This window comes from Panthera leo, chromosome D2, assembly GCF_018350215.1.
Source record: "Panthera leo isolate Ple1 chromosome D2, P.leo_Ple1_pat1.1, whole genome shotgun sequence".
Lineage (NCBI taxonomy): Eukaryota > Metazoa > Chordata > Mammalia > Carnivora > Felidae > Panthera > Panthera leo.
Window position 1 is genome coordinate 4980938 of NC_056689.1, and position 13149 is coordinate 4994086.

The following is a 13149-nucleotide window of genomic DNA, read 5'->3' on the forward strand; positions in this document are numbered from 1 at the left end:
AGGATCAAAGACGACCGTTCTTAGATCAAGGGTATGAAAATCACAGAATATAAGGGAAGGATACTGAAAACTGTGGTTGAGTTCTATTTGCAGAAGAAATGACATGACTGGATGGGCTGCAAAGATTCACGAAGCTGCCTTTCCTAGAAGTCTTAGCACACAGCCTTGTACAAGACTTAACCTTTCTGATGTTTTGCCGAGTTCACGGTTTGACCAAGGGTAGCCCGAACAATGAGAGTGTGGTGGGGGTGGGGGGGGAGGGGTAGGGGTAGGGGCACACAGAACACCACTGAGGTTGGGGCTTGTGTGCGTATCTGCATTTGCCTTTCTGTTCACACTGGATGGCCTGACTTACCTGACTTATCCCCACTGAATTCTTTAAACTGCTCTGCTAGCTTAGCTTTCCATCAGATCATAATACATGCCGGTGTGAAGGACACCTGGGTCCTAAGTAACATTTCTCTTGTTTTAGTGACGTTCTAAAATAGGGCTGCGGCGTATTTCCATTGCAGGAAGATTCGTCAACCGTGTTCTCGAAATCTTGTCTGGAATGAAACATCAACGAAGTTCAAAAGTAATTATTTTTTTTTATTTCAACTCTATAAAGTATACAACAGGCACTCAGCAACTACAGCTGCAGGAAAAATACAGAGCAAATCAAAGCAGGTGAATTTTATGAAAAAGTTTTTAATCTACACCAAAAGAGTGCAAGTGGTCACTGACCATTTGATGACAGTGGTTGCATTCTGACTAACAAAGGACTCTTTCATGTGGAACAAATTGTAAGAGGACAAATAACCATAGCTGTGAGAATACAAAAGAACCGACCAATTGTAAAAACATCGTACGATGAAATAAAGTGGACAGATGATGCCTAAAGAAATGTCCCTTTCCTCGGAAAGCCCAAACCTCTGAGTCACTGTCAGGGTCCCAGAGTTCTGTAAATTCAGGGGCAGATAAGGAGGAGGGCTAACAACACGCTTCCAATGTTTATCTTCCCAGGTCTGTTGCAAACTTGCCTCCTACGTGATTTGCATATACAAGAACTCAGAAAGCATCCTGTTTTGTTGAGGAGTGCGCTAAGGTACGTTTTCGTCATTGGTTTCATAACGACGTGTCACTTGCTGAATCTTCTTTTGAGTTGGGTCGTTACGAATGGAGTCTATAAAATGAGGCATTAGAACTTGACTGCACTAATTTTTTTTTTTAACTGGATCTGCACAGCTTAGCAAAACAGGAATACCTGTGTACAGACTGATAGTATGTCATAGATTAATTTGACCTGCACATACATTTATACATTTCACAGAAATGACGCTGTATCTCAGTAACAGATACACAGCTCTGGTACATGTAACAGAAATTAGAGAACAACTTCATCATTTCTGTAATTCAATATTATATAATAAAGGCTTAGAAATTGTTAGCAGAAAGAACTGTAAAACGCAGCAAGCTAAGAAAGGACAACATTTTGAGGTGGATTTGTCTCTCTCATGCAGCATAACACCAAATTTGTTTTTTAATAGGATGCCAGGAATTTAAGGCACTTGCAACAATGCCAGATAGCCAGGTCATGTCCTAAACTATGGAACAGATGAAACCGTACAGTGGACGTAATTTTCAATAATACTGACAATTATGACATTAATTCAAGTCTACTTGGACCTAAAAACATTATTCAGTACAAAGAAGATGAAATAATAATGCTGTGAAACACTAAAAAAAAGGTATATGTACCACAAAATATCACACAAAAATATCTATTTACATAAATATTTGTCTGTGGTCCTATTGTGAAAGAAAACATCGTTATGGATAATGCACAGATCACCTCTACTGTATGAATCCGTTCTAACTTCCTTATTTTCAGTGTGGTGGCTGACTTCTCTAAGCTCGCCATTAGCTCAGTCCTTTAGAAATGAAACCGGAAAAATTCAATAGTTGAATTCATGTGTTACACATGTGTGATTCACATGCAAATCCCGTAATTTTAAGAAACGTGACTTGTAAAGAATATCATCAAAATAAATTTGTTTTCAATGCCACATGGATCTGATTCATATGTGAGTAACAAAGAAGGTACAAACATGAAAATCATTGATAGGAAATTTCCAGAAATCATTTTCGCTAGCGTATTCAGTGTATCTCAAATATCGGGATGTCCCTTTCCTTTGGCAGTTTTCAGTTTTCCTGTGCGTCAGGATGCACAGAAAGCCCTTATTTCCCAGACTCAAAGTATTAACAAGAAAGTCAGTTAACAGATCACACGAGTTGGCACTATTCTAACTTAGCCAGATGTTCTCCAGTGTAAGAACATGGAGGGGTATGAAAAATTCGGAAATGAAGTGAGATGCCCTTTACGGAGCTGACAGTGAATGTTAGCCCTAGTGTCTTAGGACAGGATTTAAATCCTTACATTTCAATGCCTAAGATTAGATGACTGTTAGCAATTTTTGGAAGATGGTCACCTTTATTTGCTAGTGATTGCTTTAGACATCCTAATGCAGCGCCACAGGTGAAATGAACGAAGACAGAGCGACAGGTGGGAGAGACGGCCGACAGTTCCATTGAGCTGAATGTTCTCTTCATTCCTCAGAGAACCCGTACGTTGTTGTCTTAGACTTGAACCATAGTTTCAACATCCACGGTAAGGGCTAACCTCTGGGGTTACTGGGGCATTTGAAAAACTGCTGGAACAGATTCTCTTAAATAATGACGAGATAAACTTAGTATCTAGCAAATCGTTAGCATGCCTAAAGCACTCTTTTAACAAAACTCACTGAACATGGACCATGATATTGAAATTATGTACTTTTACGAGCCCAGTTAAAAGCAATATAAAAATTCTGAAGTAGCACTCACAGCTGGATTTTAGCTTGGTACATTTTATATTCTGAAATCTGTAGAAGAAAGTGGATATCTTGGGGAATAAATTGATCTTAAGCAATTGTTTGCAAAGGCCAGAAAAACTCAAGAGTAACCGTAACATCTTGGGGGGTCAAAGTTTTAATTTGAAAGTTTAACGTTACTCTGATTATGTTTAATATGCCCTTATAATTTTTATTCCCCAAATGTTTTTTTAGATCATTACATGTTGATATCCTATTCTAAAGTAGTCTTAGTATGAAAAAATCAATGACCGACGTGGACATGTTTTTTGCAGAACCGTCTACGTTTGATTGACTTAAAAAAAAAGAAAATTCTCTCCTGGAACAAGGCAACCTTCAATTTGATGTACCAAATTCACACACAGCTCTAAATCAGGATGACAGCTTGTAAGATTATGCGTTTGTCTACGCAGGTTTAACGCTACTTGTCCAGGAAAAGCTTCCAAATGTCTCTGCTACTTAGAACAGCTCATAGTAGTCAACTCGCCTGCCAACAGAGGATTCACTTTAAACTGCTGATTCTTCTCCCCTCATGAAAAAGCAAATCAGTCTGGTATTTTCAGATACGTTTCAGGATTGCAATACTTCCATCCTACTTAATGAAAACTTCTGCTTAAGAAATCAGGGTCCTGTGTTCTCCTCTACTCTCACGCATGCATGAACTCACATCGGCTCATTCACAAAAAGGGAATCAACACCTGGCCAGGTCCTGTTCCCTGACCTCGCATAAGGAAGGTCCCTCATCTGGTAAATCTTGATGATTTTGTGCTTTCTTCTTCTTCTTTTTGGTTCAGGCCTAAGACAAGAAGCCAGTTGACTGGGTTTTAATCACCTTTCCCCTCAACCCTAGACTATGTTGTGTAAGTGAAATCTGACGGGAGTTTCATTGGTAAATGTAGTGAAAATGCTTGAGTCTCTGGCTACACAGGTGATGATTAGAATTTGTGTTGTCTGCTCAGACACGGACATTTACAGATGAAAGATATACATAGCACCTATATAGTTTATTTTTATTTTTGGATGGATCTTCATCCCTCTCCACCCCACCCCCCCACCCCAAGGGTTGATTTTTATAAAAGGGACTATTTTAAGCCTCAGTCTGAGAGTATGTTAGGTAATAAAGAAAAATCAATTGGCTGCTAGTCACTGATTTCCAGGACCATCTTGAAGCACGATATTTTAAACGATATGAAATGGTTTGTGAATTGCTTTTTTTTTTTTTCCACTCTGTCATGCCAATTTATCAAGAAAAGAAACAAACAAATGTCATGCAGGTTTTTTTTTTTTTTTCAATCCTCCGTGAAAACGCATATATATACCCGCCGGGAGGCTTCATAGCAGTTGTGCTTTGATTGTATCAATTTTTAAAATCTGTCAGAAAGGAAAGGTAACATTCAGCCTCGTCATCAGCACTGTTGGGAAACAAAATCAGGAAACTTCTAGCACTGGTTTGACATGAACGCCGTGACCCATAGACGCGTGGCCCTCTTCCGTATGGTATAGACACCGGCTTGCGCTCATAGATCCCATGGCCTCCCTTGAAGGAAAGGAAGAGCCCCGTTTTGGTACCACGGCAACCGATCGGACCCCATACATTATTTTTTGATCTTGGCCATTCTAGCCAGGTACGGACTCTTTTTCTAGGTTGAAGTATTTCTTACAGTCTTTCAAATTACAGTCAGAGCAAAGCAAGATCATTGCAACGACAGGAAACCTCTCTTTACTGGCGAAGGGCTTTGCTTCAGGACCACCATGTCAACTGCTATTGTTAGGATCAAACAGAAAACATGTAAAGAGCACTACTGTCGTCTAAGCAAGAAGTCCTAATGCCACTGTAGTTACTGGAGCAGCATCGATCAAAGGCATCATGGTGACCCCGAGCACTGATCTTCTCTCCGTCCCTCAGGTTTGCTGTCAGCCGTGTCTCAGAGAAAGCTGACTTCAGCAAGGCAGAAGCAGGTAAGAGAAATACATTAGAAGTCTATGTCCCAGCCCGAGTTGTCATCAGGTGGTGGTTCATCACTGTCCTCAGGGAAACTGTCAAAATTGCTTGTGTCTGTGGGTGATGCAACCTACAGATGAGAGAGGGGGTGACCGAGAAGGGATTTCTTGATTTTTGTTTTTTTTTTTTTTTTTTTTTTTAGTAAAATCCCAAACTAGATTTTTAAAAAGCATTCTTTATTCATTCCCCGATCAGTGACTGTTGTTTGAATGGCTACCAGGTGGCAGGCTTTGTGCTTTTTACTGGGGCTAAGGGCAGTGAATAAAAAAAGACATTGCTCTTGCCCTACCCTGGCAGGGAGTACTTTGTAGGACTAAAAACAAATAATCACAAAAATCTGTAGATGACTATAAGGCTTGCTTAGTGTTAGGAAGAAAAAAGAGTTGAGAGTATGAGTGATGATGGAAAGCCTCTTTGAAAAAATATTTCTTTTTTTTTTGTTAACGTTTATTTATTTTTGAGACAGAGAGAGACAGAGCATGAACGGGGGAGGAGCAGAGAGAGAGGGAGACACAGAATCGGAAGCAGGCTCCAGGCTCTGAGCCATCATACCAGAGCCCGATGGGGGGCTTGAACTCACGGACCGCGAGATCATGACCTGAGCTGAAGTCGGACGCTTAACCGACTGAGCCACCCAGGCGCCCCGAAAAAATATTATTTCAAAACTAAGAATTGGTGAGTTCAAAAAAGAGGATGTAGCACGTGCAAAGGTCCCGAGGTGAGAGAGAGTGCTTCATGCTGTGAAGTGATCCAAAGGGGCCAATGTGGCTGCTGTGTAAGAGAGGATAGGACTGGACTGAGAAATAGGAGAAGCAGGCAGAAATCAGGCTGGGTAGAGCCCTGTAGACCATCTTAAGTCTTGTGTGTGTTTATTTCAAGTAGAATAAAAGCCATTTCTGACCTTGGTCAGAACTCTTGCAAATTTCTTGGGCAAAGTCCAAACTGTAGAGCATCAGTAAAAGCAGTAAAAAATCCATCCTTTAGTTTCCCTCATATTCTATAATATTTAGAACCTCTTATACACTAATATATATATGGGTATATCCATAAAAGGAAACCTCTGGTAGATGTAGGCAAGTATAATTCAGGCTTACTCTCTACTCTTGTTCTAAAAACAAAACTTGAAGAACGCAGTTAGAATCTGCTATGTGAGCCACGGTAACAGGGTTTTTGTTTGCGAATAGGCATAAGCACTGACACAGAAATAAATCTCAGAAGTAGGAAAATGCTTCTGAATAAAGAGCAGGCTTGAGTTAGTCCCAGGGGAAGGAAGCATATACCTGAAAGGCTCAGGACCACAAAGCAGTCTGTGCCTTTTCATAAAGATGCAGCATTAAGCAGAAATACGTAAAAATGCAATCAACTGAAATCTATTTCAAGTTAATACAGTCCAAACACTGAGTCACCCTCACTGGGCTGCTATTTCACAGAAAACCCGATATGTTCAGAAAAGACAGTTAAGGAACGAGAATCCTTTTCTTTTAGAGCCCGATAAAAGGATAAATTAGAACGAATAAACAGGTAATGATACAATACACATACAATAACCATCTCCTAACTGGCCTCTTTTTAAGGTTGCAGTTTAGATACTATTCTAATGTGGTGCTTCTATAATTTATTTAATCTGATCACAGGATAAAACCTTGTCACACAAGTGTTCGCTGGGAAGTCTACTTACACTTGGTATTATAGGAGGTGTCAAGGTGCCTTTTCTTAAGCCTTCCCAGTTAAAGCCCTCAAACCATCTAGGAAAGGGAAGAGAAAAAGGAGCTGGTTAAAGGATTTTACTTTAGCTGAAACCCCGTTGCAACATATTTGATGTGGAAATATCCATACTGGATGGAAAGCAGAAAGGCGAACATTTTCAACGTGACATAAATGTATCCTGTGTCATTGAAAACTTTTACAGTTGTTTTACACAATGCATATTTTAAAAATCTAATTGTTGAAATATTTAACATCGGTTACAAATAACTCCTTTGTCCCCCTGGCAATTTCGTCACAATGTCTGTATGACCTTGTTCCTGTACTATCATTATAACTTAATAAGTGTCATGGTATACTTAGCCCATGATCTACTTGGACATCTTATTTTAAGGCAATGGAATCAGGGCATGAAAGTCAGGACAGAAAATTATTTTTCCAGCTTTGCACTGATTCCTTGGGCAGCCTAATTAACCTTTTCACATCACTATATTAGTCAGGTCTAACTCTGACTTGGTACTGTTTTTGTGTTCGTAGAAGAAAGCATTGAATATGCAATACTAGGGTCATAATAATTTCTAGTAAAATGTCATTTTTAGTTAAGTGTTAAAAAAATGAAGGTATTTGTGTTCAGATTTTCTGTGAAAATGAGGAGCAGATAACACTAAGTTTTTTGCTTCTGTTTTGTTTTTAAAAGTTTCCAGCAGTAACAAATGCTTACACCAAATTCTTAGCAGGTGTTTTAGGTATTTATAGATACTTTGGTAAATAAGTTCTTTTTGCACAGATGTGCATTTCCTGTGGGTGTTACACAGACAGACTAATAAAAAACAACAATTGGGTCTTAGATTAGCACTCAGATATCCAATTAACTAGGTAAGGTTTGAAATTTAAGATGCTTCCATCACTTAAAAACAACGCTGTACTCAGTACTTTATCATCTAATTGGGAAGCGGGTAGAAAAATATATTCCAGTTTTAGTCTAGGAAATGAGGCATGATATGGTGGAGGACTTGTGTTTTTGATATTCTGGTAGAGAATAGAATTCTAGAATCCACCTAGAATTCAATCGATCAATCTAGTTCACATTTCCTCTTGGTGCCAGAGGGGAGCAACGCTCGTTAGCATGAGCTGGGAGAAACCGAATTCAGTGAATCGGTCACTTAGTATGGCACAGGGTCGCGTGCGGCTGTGCTGTCCCCAAAGGCTAACTGGTCTGAACGTCCCCTCCAGTGTTCCCATGGGCTAACTGTGTCAGTCACACAGCCAGTAGCTTAAAAAGAACAGCCCGGGGAGGGGCTTTCTGGACCCTCCCACAGAAAGGTCAGGGGAAGAACACTTACTTGTGCTTTTGAATGTCTTTGACGCCATTTTTCAAATTCCCTAGTCTTTCTGATGGGTTATCCCTGGAAAGAAAACAACAACTGTAAGGGATCCAATCGTGTTCCCATCATGAGCCTTTCAAAGGTCACGTGGCCAAACGCTTACCTGCATAGTTTTTTAATTAAGTTAGCAGCATTTTTGACAATCTTCTTTGGAAATTCTATCATGTCAATCCCCCTCAGTATGATGTTATAGGTTTTCATAGGGTCTGGGCCTGAGAATGGCGGGCTGCAAAGGTGAGAGGTGAAAAGACAATCACTTGTATTTTCTAAATAAGAAATCCTAAACTGTTATAACTCCACCAGTCTTATTTGGGGACATATATTAGTCGTGGTAACACGGAACGAAGCTGGATTAATAGCAAAACCATGTGGAAACCTTTGTGAGTAAATCATGTAGCAAAACCATATACGGGTGTGCCTGGATGGCTCAGTGGGTTAAGTGTCCCGCTTTGGCTCAGGCCATGATCTTGCGGCTTCACCCCCCCGCGTTGGGCTCTGTGCTGACAGCTCGGAGCCTGGAGCCTGCTTCAGATTCTGTGTCTCCCTGTCTGCCCCTCCTCCACTCGCTCGTGCACTCTCTTCCTCAAAAATAAATAAACATTAAAAATACAAACAGCCACCCCCAGCCAAACCATATATGGGTCAAGTTTATCTGCCATTCCTCTCATGTCTTGTTAGTCTTGCTGTCCTTGGCCATTCAAGATGTGGCTTCCACTTTCTAGCCCTTTTCCTGCACCTGTCAGGAAATTATACTCACTGATTATACTCAACATGAAGTCCAAAATCACTAGACGGCTACAAGGATGCCAGTAATAGGACTCCATCTCCTGCTAACACCCCCCTCACTCGCTGGGATCAGGACGCCATGTCTGCTGTCTGAAATACCAAGCATCTTCGCACCTCAGAATGCGGTTTGTTTTGCCTGGAAGGTTCTTCCCATATTTACCTGGCCAAAGGGTTATGCCGCTTTCCCAAAAAAGGTCTACTCCGATCAACCTACGAGATGAAACTGATCCCATCACCTCTGTCAACCAACATAATGCGACGATTTAGTCTACTACTTGAATTTAAACTTGATTATATATTTTTTTAAAGTAATCTCTACACCCACTGTGGGGCTCAAACTCACAACCCAGAAATCAAGAGTCGTATGCTCCACAGACTGAGCCAGCCAGGCACCCCTTGAGTTTAAACTTAAAAGAGTCACCTGCCATGATCTCTTCCACATCCTTTAGCTTTTTCACGACATCTAGCCGTCCATTTCCCCCTAGCATTACTTATTCTTCCTCTGTTGGAGAGTAATTGACCACATAAGCAAATGTTTACTTCTGTACTCTCTGTTCGGCTCCCATGGTCTGTGTGTCTACTTTTGTGCTTCGTTCTTCTTTCTTAGGATTGCTTCTGCTATTCAGGGTCTTTGGTGGTTTCATACGGATTTTAGTATTATTTGTCCTAGTTCTGTGAATAATGCTATTGGAATTTTGATAGGGATCGCACTGAATCTGTAAAGTGATTTGGGTAGTATGGGCATTTTAACAATACGAATTCTTACAATCCAGGAGCACAGACCATGTTTCCATTTGCTCCCAATTTCTTTCATCAAAATTTAATAGTTTTTGGAGAACAGGTCTTTCACCTCCTTGGTTAAGTTTATCTTCAGTAACTTTATTTTATTTTTTGGTGCAATGTAAATAGAATTGCTTTCTTAAGTTCTCCTTCTGCTTTGTTATTAGTGAATAGAAAGACAACAGATTGCTGTGTATTAATTTTTTGTCTTCCAACGTTACTGAATTCACTTATTATTTCTAACGGTTTTTTGATGGCGTATTTAGGGTTTTCTACGTGTAGTACTGTGCCATCTGCAAACAGTGACAGTTTAAATTCTTACCACGTTGGATGCCTTTTATTTCCTTTTCTTGTCTGACTGCTTCAGCTATGACTTCCAGTACTATGTTGAATAACAGTGGTGATAGTGGAAATTCTTGTATTGTTTCTGGATCTCTCAGTTTCTCACCATTGAGTATGATGTTAGTTGGGGTTTTTTCATATACGGACTCTAATATGTTAAGGTATGTTCTTTCTAAACCCGCTTTGTTGAGGGTATTATATACAGATGCTGAATTCTGTCAAAACCTTTTTATGCATCTGTTAAGATGATCATATGGGCTTTACCCTTTTTCTTGTCAATGTGGTCTATGATGTTGATTGATTTGAGAATACTGAACCACCCTTGTATCCCCAGAATAAATCCCACCTAATCGTGGTGAGTGATCCTTTTAACGTATTATTGAATGTGGTTTGCTGATATTTTGTGGAGAATTTTTAAATCCAGGTTCTTCAAGTATATCGACCTGCAGTTCTCTTTTTTGGTAGTGTCTTTGGTTTTGGTATCAGTGTAATACTGGTCTTATAAAATGAAGGTTTCTTTTTATTAGTAATAGTTTGGGGAGACTAGCTATCAGTTCTTCCTTAAATGTTGGGTAGGATTCACCTGTGAAGCCCTCTTTTCCTCAGCTTTTGTTTATTGGGGTTTTCTTGATTACTAGTTATAGGTTTGTTTTTAAAACAATTTTGTTACTAGTAATAGGTTTGTTCAGATTTGCTATTTCTTCCTGATTTTGTTTTGAATGATTGTGTATTTCTAGAAATTTATCCATTTCTTTTAGATTGTCCACTTTGGTGGCACATAATTTTTATAGTATTCCTTCTCTAATAACCTTTGCATTTTGGTACTGTTGGTTGTTGCTTTCCTTTCACTTCTGATATTAATTATTTGGATTCTCTTTTTTCCTTCATGAGTCTTGCTATATAGTCTTCTCAATATTGTTTCTCTTTTAAGAAAACAATACTCACTTTCATTGATCCTTTGTATTCTTTTCTTTTTTTTTTTTTTTTTTTTTTGGTCTCTCATTTATTTCCTCTCTGATTTTTATTATTTCCTCTCTTCTTTGTCTTTGTTATTTTTGTAACTTCTTTACTGTTTGAGGTAAGCCTCTGCTACTACAAATTTCCTTCTTAGAACTGCTTTTGCTGCTTCCCAAAGATTTTGGATGGTTTTGTTTACATTGTCTCCATGTTTGTTGTTGCTGCTGGTATCTGTGTATTTTTAAATATTCCCTCTTTGATTTGTTCGTTGACAAATTGTTCGTTTGGTAGCACATTGTTTAGCCTCTTTATGTTTTTGGGTTTTTTTTCTTTTTTGTAACTGATTTGTAGTTTCATACCATTGTGGTTGGAAAACATGCTTGATATGGTTTCAATCTTAAATGTATTGAGACTTGTAGCCTAAATTGTGCTCTATCCTGGGGACTGTTTCACGTGCTTTTCATTCTGAAAAGAATGTGTATTCTGCTACTGTTGGATGGAATGGGCCATATCTGTCTGTTATGCCCATCTAGTCTAATGTGTCTTTCAAAGACACTGTTTCCTTACTGACTTCCTGCCTGGATGACAGGTCCATTGACACAAGTGGGGTGTTAATGTCCCCTGCTATGTTGTCTTACTGTCAATTTTCCCTTTATGTTCATACTTGCTTAATGTACTTAGGTGCGCCCATGTTGGTGGATCGGTATTTACAACTGTTAAATCCTCTTGTTGGACAGATCCCTTTATCTCTATGTAACACTCTTCTTTGTCTTTGTTACAGTCTTTTTTGGTCTATTTTGTCAGACATAAGTATTCTTACTGAAGCTGGTTTTGTCTTGTTTGTTTTTTTGGCTTCCTTTTGCATGCGATATCTTTCCCCCCCCCCCCCCACTTTCAGTCTGCATGTGTCTTTAAAGTTTGCCTCTTGTAAGCAGCATACGGTTTTGTCTTTATTTTATGTGTATCTTTTATACATTTTAGTTTGTGGTTACCATGAGGTTCATATATAACAACATCCTAAGTATATAGTAGTCTATATTAAGTTGATGGTTACTTAAGTTAAACACATTCTGAAAGAACTTGATTTTTACCCTCCCCTACCACTTTGTGTATATACTGTCATATTTTACAGCTTTTTATTTTATGAGTTGCCTTAATATTAATAATAATATATAAAATATATATTATCTATAAAATAAAATTTAAAAATATATTTATATAATTATATATTATAATTATATAAATTAATATACATTTATATATATTTTATATTTATATAATATAAAATTATAATAATAAATATTAATGCCTTAATATTAATAAAAATCAAGTAGTTGATTTTACTACTTTGTCTTTTAACCTTCATACTAGCCTTATAAGTCATTGCTCTAGTCCCTTTACTGTATGTTTACTTTTATTAATGAAGTTTTTTTTCACTATTTTCTTCTGGTTAATAAAGAATTCCCCTTAACCATTTTTTTTTTTGATTTTCTGGTAAACTCTTTATTGCTCCTTCAAATCTGAATGATAAACTTGCTTGGTGGTGTATAATCTTTGACATTTATAAATATGTGCCATGGGTTCATCTTGTTTGGAATTCTTAGGGTTTCCTGAAACTGGAGGTCTACTTCCTTTCCTAGGGTAGGGAAGTTTTGAGTTATTATTTCTTCAAACATGTTGTCTGCTCTTTTCTGTCTCTGGGACCCAGATAATGGGAATTATTGTTTGGTGTCCAAGAGATTCCTTAGCTTCAATTTTTTTTAATTCCCGTTTTTTTTGTTTTTTTGTTTTTTTGTTTTTGCTGTTCAGCTGGGGTGCTTTCCATTTGCCCTGCCTTCTAGATCACTGAGCCATTCTTCTCTCTTCTAATCCACTATTTACTCCCTTTAGTGTATTTTACATTTCAGTTACTGTATTCTTCAACTCTGGTTCTTTTCTTGGTGTTTTCTATTGGTTAAAGTTCTCACAGAGTTCACCCATGCTTATCTCCATTTACCTTTTTTGAAGTTTTGTGTTCTTTCATATGGACCATATTCCCCTCTCTCCTCATTTCGATCGACTTTGTTTCGACAAATTACAGAACAGCTGCTTCTCCTAAACTCGAGGGAATGACCTTCCGTATGGTCATCCCTGTGTAGACCGTGTTTGCCTGCTGACTTTGGCTGGCTCTACAGAGCTGTAGCTGTCATGGGCTCTGGATCCTGGGCCTCCCTGTTGGGGCGGTTCTGGGGCTGTCTGTGCTAAGGCCCCAATGGCAGGACAGCTGAAGTGGGTAGAAGCCAGGGGTCATGGGACCCTCCACGCA

General features: G+C 38.7%; 1 protein-coding gene across 5 annotated transcripts in view; it reads right to left on the reverse strand.

Moving 5' to 3' along the window:
• Positions 1-567: 567 nt before the first annotated feature.
• The window catches only part of PRKG1 (protein kinase cGMP-dependent 1), a 1249639-nt gene continuing 1237057 nt past the window's right edge, over positions 568-13149 (reverse strand). For all 5 annotated transcript variants that reach the window (XM_042907726.1, XM_042907722.1, XM_042907723.1 and 2 more), the window contains 4 exons: positions 8083-8205; positions 7938-8000; positions 6569-6635; positions 568-4960 (listed from right to left, as the gene is read on the reverse strand). In XM_042907726.1, the coding sequence (XP_042763660.1) occupies positions 4862-4960; positions 6569-6635; positions 7938-8000; positions 8083-8205 (352 nt within the window). In that variant the 3' untranslated portion in view covers positions 568-4861. The remainder of the gene's footprint in view (positions 4961-6568; positions 6636-7937; positions 8001-8082; positions 8206-13149) is intronic.